The sequence below is a fragment of the Ascidiella aspersa genome, chromosome 5 (genome assembly GCF_963924565.1).
Source record: "Ascidiella aspersa chromosome 5, kaAscAspe10.2, whole genome shotgun sequence".
Classification (NCBI taxonomy): Eukaryota; Metazoa; Chordata; class Ascidiacea; order Phlebobranchia; family Ascidiidae; genus Ascidiella; species Ascidiella aspersa.
In genome coordinates, this window is record NC_139451.1 from 19289304 (window position 1) to 19306516 (window position 17213).

Genomic DNA, 17213 nt, shown 5'->3' on the forward strand with positions numbered 1-17213 from the left:
CTAATTTTTTTTCTTCATTACTGGCCCAAAGGCTTGTCTTTTTACACAAATGGAGCTATTTTGGTGACACGTGGAGAGTTAATAATGAATTTTGAAGCACGTTACAAATCCAATACGTACCTATGAAAGTATGTAGCCAATCAAAAATGAAACGACGATGAGTGTTAGCTGTAGCACGGCCTGGCGTTCTTTTGATCTTTGTTTTTTGTTACTGTCTTGCGACTCTACGCGGTCGCTTTGTTTCCGGGTCCGCGTCCGCGTCCGCGTCCGCACGGTAACGCCAATGAGCATGCACATTAACACGACGCCAACTGTAGGTTGGCGTAATCACTTAAGCGCGAACGGTTAACCTCGCCTACAGAGTACTGTAGGCAACTTTACATCGCTTGATTGCATTCAATTCTTGTTGCAGGCTGTTGTCTGTTTATCATGCATGACACATCTATACACCTTCCTACAAAACATTATGCTACTTAATTGTTATGCCCACTCATAAAGTATTTTTGCCCACAAGGAGCTGGACTAAACCTACACGTAAAAACAAAACCTTGTTATGCAAGTAAATCCTTTGCTGCTTGAAAAGCGGAAAACCCCAAGGTTAGGAGTTTTTTTGTTTTTCCCATACGAGCTTACTATATTATCCGCTTGCCGCTAATCCAGTGGTTCTCAACCTTTTTTCTTTCGTGGCCCACTTACGTTGCAAAAAAATTCTGTGGCCCAATAAATTTTTATGAAAGAAAAAAATGTAAAATAGGTTTAGAACAAAACACAGCAGAACATATTTCAAAACAGATTATTTATTCAACCGTGCAGTAGTGAGATTGGGGCTGTACAATAAATTTACATTCCTTTTTATTTCCTCCCCAAGCCATTGTTCCTGCAAAATAACAAATAGTGACACAAATGAAACTAAATCTAGCTTTTTTAAATTGGTCTGTGGCCCACCTCAAATGTTCTTATAGCCCACTAGTGAGCCATGGCCCACTGGTTAAGAACCGCTGCGCTAATCTATTTTTGTTTGACAATTTGTTGTTGAACATTTAGTCATTGAAGAGTTAATAAAATTAGGTGTTTAAAAGGCGTCCAAGTTGCTACTTATGTACGGTTTTTACAACGTATAACAACGTTTAGAAAAAATCAGTAGGATCTATTTCAAGGACAATGAAATATATATTTTGTGCGATGTACATTGTTACACGATTTGTTGAAACTTGGAAGTTTAATAATTGTCTCCTGGTTGACTTCAAAAGCATCAGTCTCACATAACAAAACAAAAACAAAAAAGGAACACAATGAATTTGTTCACATACAATGTTGTTAATCTAAATAATTGCACACTTAATTGTACGTATATTTTTGCATGGTGAGCGTCATTCCCTTGAGGAGCAACGATTATGAATCCTAATTAGTATGTTATTAATTGAGGTGTAGTAGCGACATAAATAAAAGTCGTACAGTAAGACGAGCTTCTGCAAGTGGATCAAAAAACATAAAACAAATGAACCGATTTATGATCCTGATAAGGCGATGTATATATGGAATAAATGTTCAGTGTGAAAAGACATGCCAGTTTAGTAGAAGCAGTGCAAATAAACTACGAAACATAAAAGGCATAAACAACAAATGGTAATAGGTACAGCAGATATGGGGTAAATCTAGTATTTGCGTATAATATGATAAGCGTAATACAATGAGTCAATAAAAATATCCACGAATACTTAAACTCTTAAAGATACGTGCTATCAGGGATGCGGAGTCGGACTAGGTCTCGCAACTCGACGGAGTCGGTTTGCTTACTTGCAGTTGGATTCGGGATACGAGTAAGACTACGTAAGATTATACCCGGGTCCCATGTCCGACGTGCGCATGCGCAGTACCAAAGCATATTGTGGTATATTTTTTGGATATTGTAGTATATTTTGCCACTACATTTTGTGGGTGAATAAATTCTATAACATCCCAATGAGTGGATTTCTGAATATCAACCTTATTTTAGTTACGTAAACGGGTGAAGTACAAGCTGTAGAGGCGAGGCCGGACACGGGATTCCACAAAATCGCACATTTGGACGAAGTCGGACTCTGGTTTATCTTTTTGGAGGAGTCGGACTTGGGTTATTTTTAATCGACTCCTTAACCCTGCGTGTTATGTACATCGGTGGTGCAAAGGGCGGTTCAGGTGAAGTAGAGATATAAATATAACAAGCAGATAAACATAATGCACTGTAAAGCGACAGATATTTAAGATAATAAGTTTATCGCCAAGATAACTGAGACAGACGTTAAGACATATGACCCGATATTTATACAGCAAATAAAACAAAGTTGTTGATTCGTAGGAAATAAATGTTATCTCGCGTGAAAGATATACGGTCGAATTAACAGAAAACATCCAATTACTGCTTGAAATATATATATTGTTTTATTTAACGAGTAAATGCACTTTATTAAGGTACCATCATTGATTACTAAAGAATCAATTGTTTTGATTCAATAGGGACAAAATTACCACACAAGGCTGTATACGCAGTACCTCATTTAAAAATTTCCGTTAACTGGTTTGTCAACAAAACAGTACTCTATGAATATAACACTGGATCCAAGCAATGAACATTTCAAGAAAGTCTGTAAGTAGTTTTGGTGGTTCATATTGAAAACGTCACGAATTTAACGAAATTGTTTGAACCCTCTCAAAGATGTTAGCGCAAACGTGTTGCATGACGAAAATTCTATACAATGCGCAATCGAAGCCAATGCCAATGGTAATATCAGTACTTGTCCCATCATAGTATAGCACTGCTACTAATCCTATAAAAATTAGCATAGGCAAAAAATCGGCTGCGATTAGGCGCGGCGCTTTATATTTCAAATAGGAAACTTACAGAAATTATTTAAATAACGGTTGAAGGTCACAGCAAAATAATCTAGCAAAGCTAGCAATTCAGGTCAGACACATTAACCAGATCTTAAAAGATATGTATATATTTCGCCAACTAAGGCATCTTCAGTATATCTAAATAAAAACAAACGCAACAGTATAAGAAAGGGTCAGAAACATTAAAGATTAAATAAAACAAAGTAAAATAACTAAAATATAGAAGCTTTCAAATAGTAGTGACATCCAATGTGTACAACCCCTGTACAGAAACAATAAAAACGGGTCGAGAGAAACGCGGCAACGCGAAACAACGGCACAAAAACGGCAAGGCAAAAAGAAAAAAATGGAGCAGAGGCGTAAGGAAACGATAAGAACTAGACAAATACTACTTAATTTGGGGCAGTAACATTTTTTGAATATTAATTCTAGCTTTAATTTTGTTTAGCCATCTATCCTCACAAATGTCTAACATGTGGCAGGGTGTCTGGGCAACAAACTGAACAATATAACAGCTATAAATTAACGGTCTACAATCAAGTATCGGGGTGGGATATGGCGTAGTGATGTTGCAGTGCGGTTTTGTCACTTAGACCATCGTGTCGAAATGCGTTCCATAACGAACGGTGGGTAGACCAACGGATGCAAAACTTATTTTTGGTTTGCCCCACGTATTGTTCTTTACACAACGTGCATGTCGCAACGTATATACCGTAATTGCGGCAGGTAAGCGCTTCCTTAAGCGGTATAGCATGGCTGCGTATGGCTATGTGTGACGTTGAGCTCACCATTGCGATGTGTTTGCCGAAGTGGCCACACAACCACCCTGGCACATGTTAGACATTTGTGAGGATAGATGGCTAAACAAAATTAAAGCTAGAATTAATATTCAAAAAATGTTACTGCCCCAAATTAAGTAGTATTTGTCTAGTTCTTATCGTTTCCTTACGCCTCTGCTCCATTTTTTTCTTTTTGCCTTGCCGTTTTTGTGCCGTTGTTTTGCGTTGCCGCGTTTCTCTCGACCCGTTCTTATTGTTTCTGTACAGGGGTTGTACACATTGGATGTCACTACTATTTGAAAGCTTCTATATTTTAGTTATTTTACTTTGTTTTATTTAATCTTTAATGTTTCTGACTCTTTCTTATACTGTTGCGTTTGTTTTTATTCAGATATACTGAAGATGCCTTAGTTGGCGAAATATATATATATCTTTTAAGATCTGGTTAATGTGTCTGACCTGAATTGCTAGCTTTGCTAGATTATTTTACTGTTACTGATCAGGAATTAAGGTCGACATTTATCTTGCAAGGGTCAAGGTGATTTCTATTTTTCACATATTCAGTGCAACATCGGTTGAAGGTAACACAGATTTATAGCGGTATAATGATTTTGGTTAAACTATAATAGCATTAACTTTGCGAATGCTGATTTGACCAATTTGCTTACTATATTTTTCTACAGTAATGGCGACATTTTGTAAGGGATCAGGCAGCCGTATACTCTCGGCCAAAAATATAATTATGATATATCAGTAGTATCGCAAGAAAAAATATATATAGTGTAAAAATACGTGTATTTCGTACGTGAGCTCTGGAAGGTGAGGGTTTTAAGTTCGGTAACAGAACGACCCCCCAGTGGACCATCTACCACAAACTACGTCACTGAAGACGTGACTATTTACTTATACTGTCGCACAACAGTACATTATTTTGACTTCTAAAAACCTTGATTGTTAATCAAAGGTATCTAGAAACCAGTGTCAAGTCCCCAATCAAGTCATAATTAGAGAAAGTAAACTTCAAGTCACATATTTGACATAAAAATAAAACGTCAAACAATTAGAATTTTTAAACTAGTAAAAATACTTCAAGAAAACACTTCATTTCAAGCCAAGTTATTTGTCCGAAATACTTAAATCAGGTCAAGTCATGTTGCCCAAATCACTTAAGTCAAGTCCAGTCATTTAAATACAGTGACTTAAGTGTCTTAAGTCAAGTCACCTTGATTGTGCATCAAAGTGATCTCGAAACCTCGGTTATAGCATCAAACGCCGAAGTCGGCCGTCGGTCTCGTTGGAGTTGACGAGCCGCTGCCCTTGTCGTTCGTTTGCTTCCGGCAACAACAGGAGAAGTAGTCTCTGATAAAACGCTTTGTGCACTTGCGCATCTTGGCCGAGCCGAGGTTGTAAAACATCGGGTTCAGGCACTCGGAGAAGCGCAGGAAAAAGTACTCGCTCATTCCGAACCAGTAGTCGAAGCGCTTGTAGTACATTGTGTTGGGGTGAGGCTGCACAGACCAGAACTCGTACGCTGAAACATACGTCATAGTCACTTTTAACTGGCGAAAATTACTATTGTTAAACCAATCTAAGGGGTACAACCGTGTATAGAGTTATATGAAATACAGTAGGGGTGTTCAAATGACTTATGCCATGATCCACCACAGCCAAACCTGACAACATACATGATGATCCACTAAATACAGAACAAAAAAGAGTTACATAGATTGGTACCATGAATATACTGTAAAAAGTTTTTTTAAGGCTTTATTGGAAGATCCACACAAAAAGTTGAAAAGATCCGGAACCGGATCGAGATCCGCCATTTAAACACTACCGTTATACGGTATAGAACAGTACTGCCGTGTCATTATTAGTAAACAATGCCTGTATGACTTTTATTTCAACCCAGGCAAACATAAGTTTGCCATTCATCTTAAACATGGAAGTTTGACTTTAAACATACTGAGTTAACTAAACTACATGGTGTCCGTGGGCTAAATAAATTAAAAAAAACGCCAATTCTAACTTGTTCACTGAAATTATTTAAGGCAAAATGCAGAGGTTAGGGCTTGACACATAACCGCAATCAATGCGATACGGCAAGAGACTTTTAGGTTTAAAAAAACAGGACCCTTACGGCCGATGCGGGTCACCCAAAGATAATATAAATTTATTTCCACGCCTCACATAGAATTTGATATACCACTAATTCTTTTCTTCATAACCTTGCCTACTGGCCTAAAGGCTTGTGTTTTTTTACATCGAACTATTTTGGTGACACGTGGAGCTTCGAAGCACGTTACAAATCCAATACGTACCTGTGAAAGGTATGTAGCCGATCAAAAATGAAACGACAATAAGTGTTAGCTGTAGAACGGCCTGGCGCTCTTTTGATCTCTGTTTTTCGTTATTCTCTTGCGACTCTACGCGGTCGCTTCGTTTCCGGGTCCGCGTCCGTACGGTAACGCCAATGAGTATGCACATTAACACGACGCCAACTGTAGGTGCGTAGAGCAGAATGGGATAGACGATTTTCTGGTAGGTGGTGTAAGCTTCATACCTGTTATTAAGGAAGTTTTTAAATGTTGTTTTTCGTGACATAACATTCTACATTATAACGTTGATTTGCTTTTACAAACTCTAAAGCGATTTTCGTATAAAACAAAATTATACATCATAAGGCTACATGCGCGCCTATAATTTGGTCATTCAAAGTATATTTTACCATTCCATGTTAATTGTGCACGCCGGCCATCTTGCGTCTGGTGAGTCGCTGTAGCGATCTCGCACCCTAGCGCCGAAGAAAATGAAGAAGGGAATAAACCCGATACCAAAACACAGCAGCCAAACAAGGACAATCCAAATCTAAAAAAAGGCATAGAATTGTATTTTTGGTTAAAAAATCGGTTTCTATTCCGTATAACAGGCAGGATTTTAAAGCATTTTAACATCCAGGATCCTAGCTATTTTACAGCATTATTTGATCACACTTTGTCAACATGCACGACTTGCTGCACTGATTTGTTTAGTTAAAAAAACTTTAGTTGTTTGCACAGGCAATAAGATATACGAAGATGTGGGTGAAGTAACAAATTTTGTAATCGGTTGACTATTTTATTATTACATTCTTTACAAAGTCACAATAATCTCTATTTAAAAGCAAATGTAAAAAATATATTTTTAGGATGGCAATATTACGAAAGAATAGGAATAGCCTTAATTGGGAAACAGAACCTGATGGGTAAACTATATTGTGTTAATTTTTTTGTGAAAATTTGGAGGTTACTCCTTGAGCGTGTGGAAGAACGTTACGCACCATTTAGTAGAACACATGCCATAGGTTAGTTATTTCTGGAATACCAGGTTCCTATTTCCTAGAACATACATTTTCAAATAATAGTGTTTGATTTAAACAGTCAGTTTTGCCATTCCGTTTAGATTTTAATTTGAATAACTATAAACCATCACCTTGCCATGTTTGAGTTTAATCTTGGCAAATCGAAGCGGAAACTGAATGGAAATATACCGCAAGATGGCGAACGAGAGAATGTGCAGGGCTGTGACGAAATTGGTCATCAGGTCAGCTGCCCAGTAGAACTGAATAAATCGAAACAGATGCTATTCGTTTTTGTTTAATACGGCGTCACCTTTAGTTTATGTGCAAGCTTAAGATTAAAGTTTGTTGATCAACCACAATGATAAATAATGACTTAGCCCTCTCTATTGGAGATGTAAACTCTTATCTTAAACTCTTTGTTTGTAGAGGTAAACTCTTATCTTAAACCAGTGTTTCTCAAAGTATAGGTCGCGACCCAAACATGGGTAATGGGTCGCTCTATGGTGATTCAATCTTGCGCAAACGAACTTTTTCATTAAATTTTTGAAGTATTTTCAATGCAATTATGGCTGAAACCTTGCATTATAAGCATTTCATGTGGCTTCAACTCAGTAACCTGGATTAAAGCATCATAAGTGGTTTTATGAACGATTTGATGGCAGCCAACTACAGTATATAGTCATAGCCAACTACAGTAGCTATAAGACTGGTGTAAGCGGAAGCCGCACATTTGCTTTATTACTTTTTATTTTTTTAGAAGATTATTCTGCTAGCTCGTATTACACACATATACCCCAGAATTCTGTTAGACGTGCGTTTTATAGTGCTGTCGTAGTCACTGATAAACTTGGGATTAGAATTGAGAATATTGTGTATTATTTATTCGCAACTTGAGGTCCTGAGCAGAAACTCATCCGGTTCCGTTCAAGCTATAGGTACGTTTCTTTCGATGCTAGCTGTAGGTTTTGTTCCTTTCAACTAGGTCAGTGCTTCTCGACCTTTAAAATTTCCATCCGCACAAAACAAGCACAGTAAGTTTGCAAACTTTAGTTTTATTTGTGAAATAACAATCAAAGGTATTGTGTATTAATGAACCACTATACCACACTATATTATTGTACCTGTAACAAATAAGTGGGCGCATTAGCTTATTTGATTACTGTATTATACATATTAAAATATAATAATGCATCATTTTCGTCCGCACATTCATCCGCGCGACGTTAGTCACCCGCATTACAAGTTTGTTTGTCCGCGTATGTACCATCCCACGCGTTGAAAAGCACTGAACTAGGCAGACTTCGACAACTAGATAATTCTAACCATAATTGGCGTTTGTACAGCATCACAATATTTTAATATATTATGAATTTTATGACTACTTGTATCTATATTTTCCTCATCCGCCCATTTGTTCGTAATGTTAAATCACACTGTGCAGCTTAGAAGAACGGTTAGCCGACCAATGTGACACAACTAGACGCTATTAGTACCTGCTGAGTAATAGAGCGCAAACTCACCCTGCAAAACACTTCGGGCAAAGGCGACCACAGATCAAATCCCCATGTTCTTCTATACAAGAAAAGCCAGCTTATCAAAGCTGAGATCAGATCCGAACAACACAGCGACATAATAAAATGCATGAAGACGTTTCTGAAAAGGAACCTTTATAATTCGATATTAATGTCCTTTAAAAAAAACTTTATTTTGCCTATACGTTTACATGTTGTGGTAGTCAGCAATTTACTTCTGTAAACTCCAAAACGGTTATTGGAAACTCGACAAATACCAAAATAGGGACATAAAGGTTTTATACAAATCATATATCCTTAAATACTAATGGGCGTAACAAAAAAAAGTTTTTTTTTTTGGAAAAAGGCAGTGTTTTACATAGGCCTTTAGGCATATAAACGCCGCTGAAGAAACGTTTCATTTTTTAGGCTATAATACAGTCATTTGCTGGAAAATCGACTAGACCAGGGGTGGCCAACACGCGGCTCTTCACCCAATTATTTGCGGCTCTTGCGTTAGTGTTGCACTTATGATTTTTTATAATGTTTCGATTTCCATTGGTTATGGATTATTGTTTCTACTCAGAATGATTGTCTAAGGCCATTGTATGTTTATTACCCTTTTCGAAACAAAATAAACGCAAAAAATATGCCCGAATAATATTGATATACGACATTTTGTCGAGAAATGTGTATTTTTTTATTCAATGCGTCGCGTCTCCTTCTAAATTAAAATGTTGTCTATTTAACGAAATAATGGCAATTTTTTCGCGCTTAGCGCGATCGCTTTGTTGGAGTGAGTAAGAAATGGAGTGATAGGCCATTCATTTCGTTCCATGTGTGTAAGCTGTGGCTCTGAGTGATTAACCAATTAACAAATTCGGCTCTTGGTATCTGGTTGATTGCCACACCAGGACTAGACATAAGAAAGGGGAGAAAGTAAATTCCATTTAATTGTTTTGGTATATATTTAGATTTGAACTTTCACCTATACTTCAAGAGGCTGCTTAATTTTCCACACTAATTCGACTTTATATGAAATGTTCGCTGGAAAGCAAAGTCATACTTGAGTTTCGGGTTTGTGCTGATAACCGCAATGGTGAGAATATTTCCCATTAATCCCAGCACCAGAAAGGTGAAAAGAAGGGCTGCTGAAACAGCGATTCCACCTTCGTCGAATGGCCGGACGTATGGTCTGCAAAAACACACAACACAGAACTTTGAGGAACAAAATATAATTTGATAATGATCTCAAAGCCAAAAAGGTCAAGTAAATCAACATTATCTTAAAAAAGACGATTTGATACGTTCTTCTTATATTATCAGTAAATGTGATATAACAAGAATATTTTAATAAGTCAGCAATGTAACTGATGAAGTGATGATAATACAAGACCGTATCGAAACGTCTTTATCAAAATTATGTCGATTTACTCGACATTTTTGCCAATGAGATTCATTACCAAGCTACATTACAGATTCGTACATAGTGTATAGATACACTATTTAAAAATAATTTTATTTTTTTTCTGATTTTCAACAGACTTACTCTCTCGTCGCATTGGCTGCGAACGGCGTTGTCACATCTGTGTGATTAAACATTGATGACGTCACGCCCGTGTGATTTAGTACTGTCGACCACGTCACAGTTTCGATTAGCTGCGGAGATGACGTCATCTCTCTTCTGGCTGGACGGACTTTAGGAAAATTGAAACAAACAGACAAAAAAGCAAAAGCCTGTACCTAAGAGCAAAACTTCATAAACAAACAAATAGTTATAATTACTTTCGCCCTTGCTTTAACTGCATACAGTCAAACCGCGATCTGTAAAATGTTTTATTCGGGTGGAATAATTTCAGTTGTTTATTCTTGCAATACATTTATGTATTGAATAAATGTTATAGGGACAAATTTTTAAATACAAACATGACTTTTTACAGACCTTGCATATATAGGACTCCATATTTCGCAATCAGATGTATATTTTATGTTATGCTAAAATACAACAAAATTCTGTCATTTGACGTCTTAGATAACCATCAGTGGCTTAACTCGCCCCTATAGCTCGTCTCAGTGCTGAACGCCTTGAAAATTCCCATTAGTTTATATAGTATTACGAGTTATTCGATCCTCTTTAATAGAATGCTTCCAATTTGCTGTTGACCCAAGAGGATAAGATGCGTAACTAATGCGCGTCGCACTGACCTTTATACCATCCGTTGCCATTTTGCAGTAAAACAATAGCACTATGGGTATCCCTGGCTCTAGGGAATTCGTTCGCTCCTTTTAGCAAGTAGTGCGCATCGCCTGAAACGGCGCAAAGGCAGCTTCAAAGGAAAAACAAAACGTACAAACGCCGATTTGAGGCATTCAACAAACATCAATTGGCTGTTTCACTGACATTTATTTAAACCTTTGCCGAAGACATAATTGTGAAATAAGTACGTACAGTTACTCGTATTTTGTTAACTGGAAGTCGTTTTCGTTAACTCATGCGTGGGTTTCGACAATGATACACTCTACTGCCATGGTTGGCACAAGTGGTGGGTTTGCAATATAAACAAGCTTTTTTCCGAATGTAAACTTATATGCTTTAGTCGAGTTATTTTTAAACTGCATTGACTGGAGTCAGATCAGTAAAACTCGTTAAGCGATATACTTTGTCATAACACTGGCTATGGTTCTTTTGTTTAAATGTCTGTATCTTTATTAGAATTTCCGCTTTGTTTGTATGACGCTGGGAAACCAAGTGTTATGCTGCAAATTGTGGAAAACTGCTGGGTATGTTCTTATATTTATGAATTGCACAAACGCAAAGAAACTTAGTAGGCTTTTCAAATAAATTTGTAACAGCGCCTTTGAAAGCCGCGGTTTCGTCACGCATGCAAAAAATGTATAACATATAAAAAAATAAGTTTAAAATTAGGGTTTTCAACCGGTCAATGAGCGGTTTTCGGGAAGCCGTAAAGAATTACCATATTATATTATTTTACATATTGGCCAGTTAAATTCACACTTGTAGTTTTTATTATAAAATCAAAATTCCTTGATGGCATTTTGTGGCATTTTTCTGCATTTTTGTTATATTGTAAGTAGGAGATCTACGAATTATTACAAGAACGTACAACGCTTTTTCTTTTAATTTAATTTTTCCAACTGCAACGAAACTAAGTAATTGGCTGCGGATTCCTAAACATATATTCTGTGTTTCTGTTGTGCAACTGCACTCAATGGCGTTAGATGATTTGTTAAAAAGGCAGTTTCCCTGATAGATATCCTAATTGACTAACTTTTTTACTGTGGTTCAAGAATAAAACGAAGCAAGTGACCAACAAATGTATTTGTTTTATTGCAAAACAAATATCGGCTTCGCAACACCTAAAAACCTATTTATTTCGCGATGCCAGATCCTATACAATTTGAAACCACGGAAACGAATTAAAGAACCATCCAGACAAGTCTAATTACAAAAATTTTCGTTGCCTTTGTAATTAAATTAAAATCGAGTATACCGGAAAATCAACTGTTGCATTCGACAGCCTTACCAAACCAATCCTCTGAACAATATATCAACACAACTATCGGTTTTATTCTGATTTAAAGCACATTAGACGTTTTTTTCGAGGGAACATAAAAGCAGTTTGCCTTTATATTGGCATTACCGGCAAAACGAAAAAGAGCATAACAAACTAAAATCAAAACATTTAACAAGAATGTTAAACAATAGAGCACAACGAAGTATAAATGAACACGCGGTCCCCATTGTCTAAAAACGCGACAAGTTACGGCAAACTGCTTAAAGACGCCGAAATCGCGACCGGTTCAAAGTCACACGTTCGTCGATCGAAAGCCGCAAAATTCACCGCACTCGCCATTTAATACCGATCAGAAAGTTTGCCGCGGTCGGAAGAACGGTTGTAATTGGCCACCAAGGCTCGCAAACGTCCAGCGACGGACTGCTATTATCGTCGGCAATTACCTGCGTTGCGTGCGGAAGTTGGCTTCGAACGTCGTCCAAACGTTTGGCGCTTATATTTTCATAGCTGGAGGACGGGGACGGATTTGTTTGCTCGCTTCGCGGAATTGCGCCAAGTCGGGGGATTGAGACAGCTCTTACGACGCGATTAAAACATTTCAGTTGCGCGCCTTGTGACTTGGCAAGTTAAAAAAAATACGGGTAGAAACCACACCTTTGCAAGGTGGCAACCTAGGATATATAGTGGTATCCGGAGGGTGCATCAGCAAATCCCAAATATAGGGAACCGTCTATGTAAAAGTCTAAGAGCAAGTTTTAATTGAATTTTGTATAACGACAGGTAAACTCGTGCTGGCGTTCTCCATTGGACACAGAAATGTATAAGATTAAAGAAAATCGTTCCAACTCACAAAACACTAATGGAAACACAAATATTTTGTTTCATATTTGGGAAAATTGCTACGATATTTTTGATAAAGTATTTTCGTTATATTCCTAAACTTACATTTTTCACACTTTTGTACTTAGTGGGTTAATATTAAACCTGTAAAGTGAATATATATTTTTAATTTCAAAATATTGGCTTGTAAACTATATAAAGACTTCGAGCTCAAACGAGGCCAATTGACCAACAACTGGGAAAAAAATTCGACCCATTTATAATACACCAAAAAAAATATGATGTTTTTTTTTTGAATACAAAAAAAAAAGAGTAAACAAGTATTCTTATAACTATAGGGTGATTATTTTTTGACCAAAAAAATAAGACATTTTGACCTACAAAATTAAAATTTTTATAAATTTTGACCTAAAAATATAGATATTTTTTTGACAAAATTTTGACCTATTAGAAATACATTGATTTACACAACATATTGTTGTTAGAATAACTGCATTAGGGTCTTGGCGTCGTTAACCACACATTTTTGGTGTTTTACTGACAACAAATAATCGCCCTACGTATAACCTACAGAAATCTCACCAAGCCGCCTAACCGCCTACAGAATGGAAGATAGTTCAAGTACGGTGTTTTGTTTATTTAAAAAATGTAAAAAATCGATTCGAAATTGACGCAAAGAAAAGTCGTGAAGGCAGCAATCACCCTTGGCACAACAAATAAGCGCTGACCCTGCGTTCCATCTGGCTTCAATGCGTGTGACTGTTACGTCACAAACACTATTTTGTTAAACTACTTCTTGGTGTCAAATTGAGCGGATTCGGGACCGCAAAACGTGTTCTTTGTTCGCACAAGGAACCCATGACGTCGTTTAACCACCGTTTATTTCCTTTCAAACGAGTTGTTTGTTTTTCGAACGTCCAACATTCGGCATAGCGTTTGGTATAATAACTCAAAAGGTATCAACACGTTAGTTATACATGCTAATTGCCTACGCAGAAAGGGCCCGTTCCCTGTTGTTTTGACGTTTTTGCATAAAACGCCCTACTAAATGTGTATAGAGTGAAACATTTTTGCGAAAACTCCATTACTATTACTGTTTCGATAAAACACCAGTTTTACGATAAAACACCAGTTTTATACATCACATGTTGGCTATACGTTACCACGATTATGTGTATTAATACACCAATAACACAAATAAAGCCTAATCGCTATAAATTGATTGAATTTTCATACTAAAAAACGTTTGGAAACTTTGCCATCTTTATTTTATATATTATTTCACAAATCACCCCTAATATATGGGACTTAAACACTTAAATATCTTATATTTACAGTTTTCTAAAGAACAGGGTGCATTTAAGAAACACATCCTCACATGTATGCGTGTTTCTAATACGAACAGGTTCTTAATGCACCTTATACGCGGCATCTTTAGAATTTTTCGAGACACACAGTTTTAGCAACACTGGCCTGGTGTGTAAGACGCTAACAGGTTTACGCTTGTAGTCTCCCTTGTTGGAGGATAACGTGGTTTAATTTAATACATTTTATGCGCTGTTGTCCTTTGGCGGCCATGATTAGTGCTCCGGGGCAATTTGTTCCTTTCGTTGTTGGTTCATTTTAGTCTTGCTGTTTTTCGCTGTCGCTTGCTTAAACCGACAAAGTGTCCGCATTCAATCGCGTATTTTCCGGCAAAAAATAATCCTCTTTGCAGCAATGTCACTTCGTTACTAATTTTTTGTGTCGTTTATAATTTGATTGACTGTTTCCAATCGTGTTTGCGCGTAATTGGAGTTCTAATCGCGAAGTTACTCTAGCGTAACACGTGCTATTTAAATCCGGATTAGTGGATTTGAGCGGGGTCACGACCTGTTGAATAGAGGCGCAAAACCGTTGCGCTTGGTTTGGTTTCATCACGCTTTAGCCTTCTGGATAATAAAAGTCGCATAATCGTTCTTTTAACCTATTCTTTACGAGCGTTGGTAACAGCCATAACTGTCAGCCCTGCAACAGCCTAAGTTTTAAAAGAGATATGATATAAATTTAAATCGGAAAAAAACAATATAAAATCAAAATTGTGCTTCACTGGCTTAAACGGGATAATGTGCTTTAAGTTCAAGTCACAAAAATAAGTGCGACGAATTATTAAGAGATACACACTTTTGAAATAAAATAAGTTATAAAATGGGATATATATTGCAATCAGTTGCTCGTTAGAATTCTCATCCACCTAAAAAGTTTTTATTTAGACTATATATTAGGAATGTCGTTCTTTACACCTCTTTTCACTAAAAACGAAAATGGCCTGCTGAACACTCACAACAGCTAACGCAATAATCCTGACATTGGCTGTATGTTTATCTGGTTTAAGTGTTAGCAGGAATAACATGGTACGTGGTTTGCCTGCAGCACTCGCTCTTGTGCTAGTTTTTATTCGACGTTACATATTTAATTTACATTTTTAGTTATTCGCGCAAGTTTTATCTCCTGCTATATCGAAATGTACGAAACTAAACAATAACAAAAGATTACGGGCGCTGCAGGCGTAGTTGTACAGCATAACTGCAAAATGCTTAAGTAATTATTATCAATACAAAGTCAAGGGCGATCTCAGAGCCACTGTAAAACCAGTCGAACTGTTTAGCGGTTACAACTTTATGTGGACCAACGTTTTTTTTTTGAGCCAGGTACGGTACATAAAAAGCGAATAATTTTCTCAATATTGACAAATTTCTCAATATTGGTTTTCAAGGTATTCTAAAATAGCTTGACCAAACGCCAAACTTGTCGCAGAAATGACATCTAAAAAAAAAAACACTTTTAGTATGTCTATAACGACTCACTATTTTAACTTGGATTTTTGCGCTTCTATCGGCTGCATCGTTTTTCAACATACTTTTATTGACATCTGTAAAAATATGGGATTGAAGGGTAAGTAACTGAATATTCTTTAATTAGTTTAGATTACAAAATAACGCCAAATTACTTATACAAACAAAAACATATCTTGTACACTGCTGCGCAAATAGAATAGAAACAAAATTTTCTTAAAAAAATTCCCCTACGGAATTCTTTCTACAAACCGCCACAATAATTAACTGCTTGTTCTGCTATAAATACTTGACCAGAGCAGACAGGCGCAATAGGCGCCACAACGGAATGCTGCTTCGAAGATTGCCGCCCCCGTATAAATAGTTTATACCGGACGGCCATTGTTTCAAAAACTCAAGTGACAATATATAAGTATCAAGCATATTTGATTAGTATTATCAACAAAAAAGTAGTTATCCTAAAAAAATTAATATAAATTTAAGCGTTTTGTGCCCCCTTTTTTGCAAACTTTGTCATTCATTAAGTCGACCTATATTATTTCTGGTTTTAGTACCTGTATTTAGTACCTATGTATTGGTGTTGTGTGCTTTGTTGCGACGTTTGCTTTAAACAGTTTTAGATTTATATACAGAAAGCGATTAATTAATTATATAAGCCGTGCTAAGGGGCGCGAAAGATCATCAAGGTGGGCGCGATTGAAGGACTCTAACTAAACAAAACGTGGTTTTCATTTATTTCCTATTAAGATTAGTTAGCACGAATATCTCTTTTTAAATCTTTACCTAATCTTTAGTCGTAACTAAAACACATTATGTTATTCCCACGACTTAATCTCTTCTTAGTGATATTATTCTTAATTATTCATTTCTTGTATTCAGTTTCAGTGACCTGATGGCAGAATACGTACTATACACACTGTACAGTGTTGTCAGAGGAAGCGGGTAAATTGTGTCAAAAGTTACGCAGCCACAAATGTTTACGAACCTTTGGTTTAGTCACATGAAAAATTATGTCACCAGTTTCCTGTAATACAGAAAACCAAAGGCGTCAGTAGGCGACTGTAAAGAAAACATCCATCATGCTATTTTTGTGTTGCACGTTTTTGGCCGTCAGATGCCGTGATTTCCTTTCGAAATCCGGTGGTAAAATGGTGATGTGACTAAATTATATTCATGAATAAACTGTTGGTCATAGGACTCGGTTTGTGTGTAATTTTACTGTGTATAGCTTCCAGATCGAAAAACATGAAAATCTATATCGATTATGAATAGACACTTTACTAGCGAGGGTCCATCACTAACAGGGGATAAATAATACAGAAATATTGGCGGAAAGAATATGCTCAATTAAGTAAATTGTTTTGCCGATTTTAAACATTAATAACTCTGCTTTCCTCGAGAACAAGTAAAGCGACATAATTACATAATTCCAGCAGTGGTGCTGCTGGGTTGCCGCAATGGGCCTACAGCAGTTGGTATATATAGTTTCACTGTTTTAT

The 17213-nt window shown here is 36.8% G+C and overlaps 1 protein-coding gene across 1 annotated transcript; it reads right to left on the reverse strand.

Annotated features, from left to right (window-relative positions):
* Positions 1 to 4194: 4194 nt before the first annotated feature.
* Positions 4195 to 10185, reverse strand: LOC146145240 (growth hormone secretagogue receptor type 1-like). Its single transcript, XM_083389518.1, has 7 exons — positions 10054 to 10185; positions 9571 to 9699; positions 8514 to 8646; positions 7125 to 7253; positions 6382 to 6521; positions 5975 to 6216; positions 4195 to 5184 (listed from the first exon to the last, which is right to left on the reverse strand). Exons 1-7 carry the CDS (start codon positions 10179 to 10181, stop codon positions 4919 to 4921), a joined length of 1167 nt encoding a protein of 388 aa, XP_083245644.1. The 5' UTR covers positions 10182 to 10185; the 3' UTR covers positions 4195 to 4918.
* Between the last annotated feature and the right edge of the window lie 7028 nt (positions 10186 to 17213).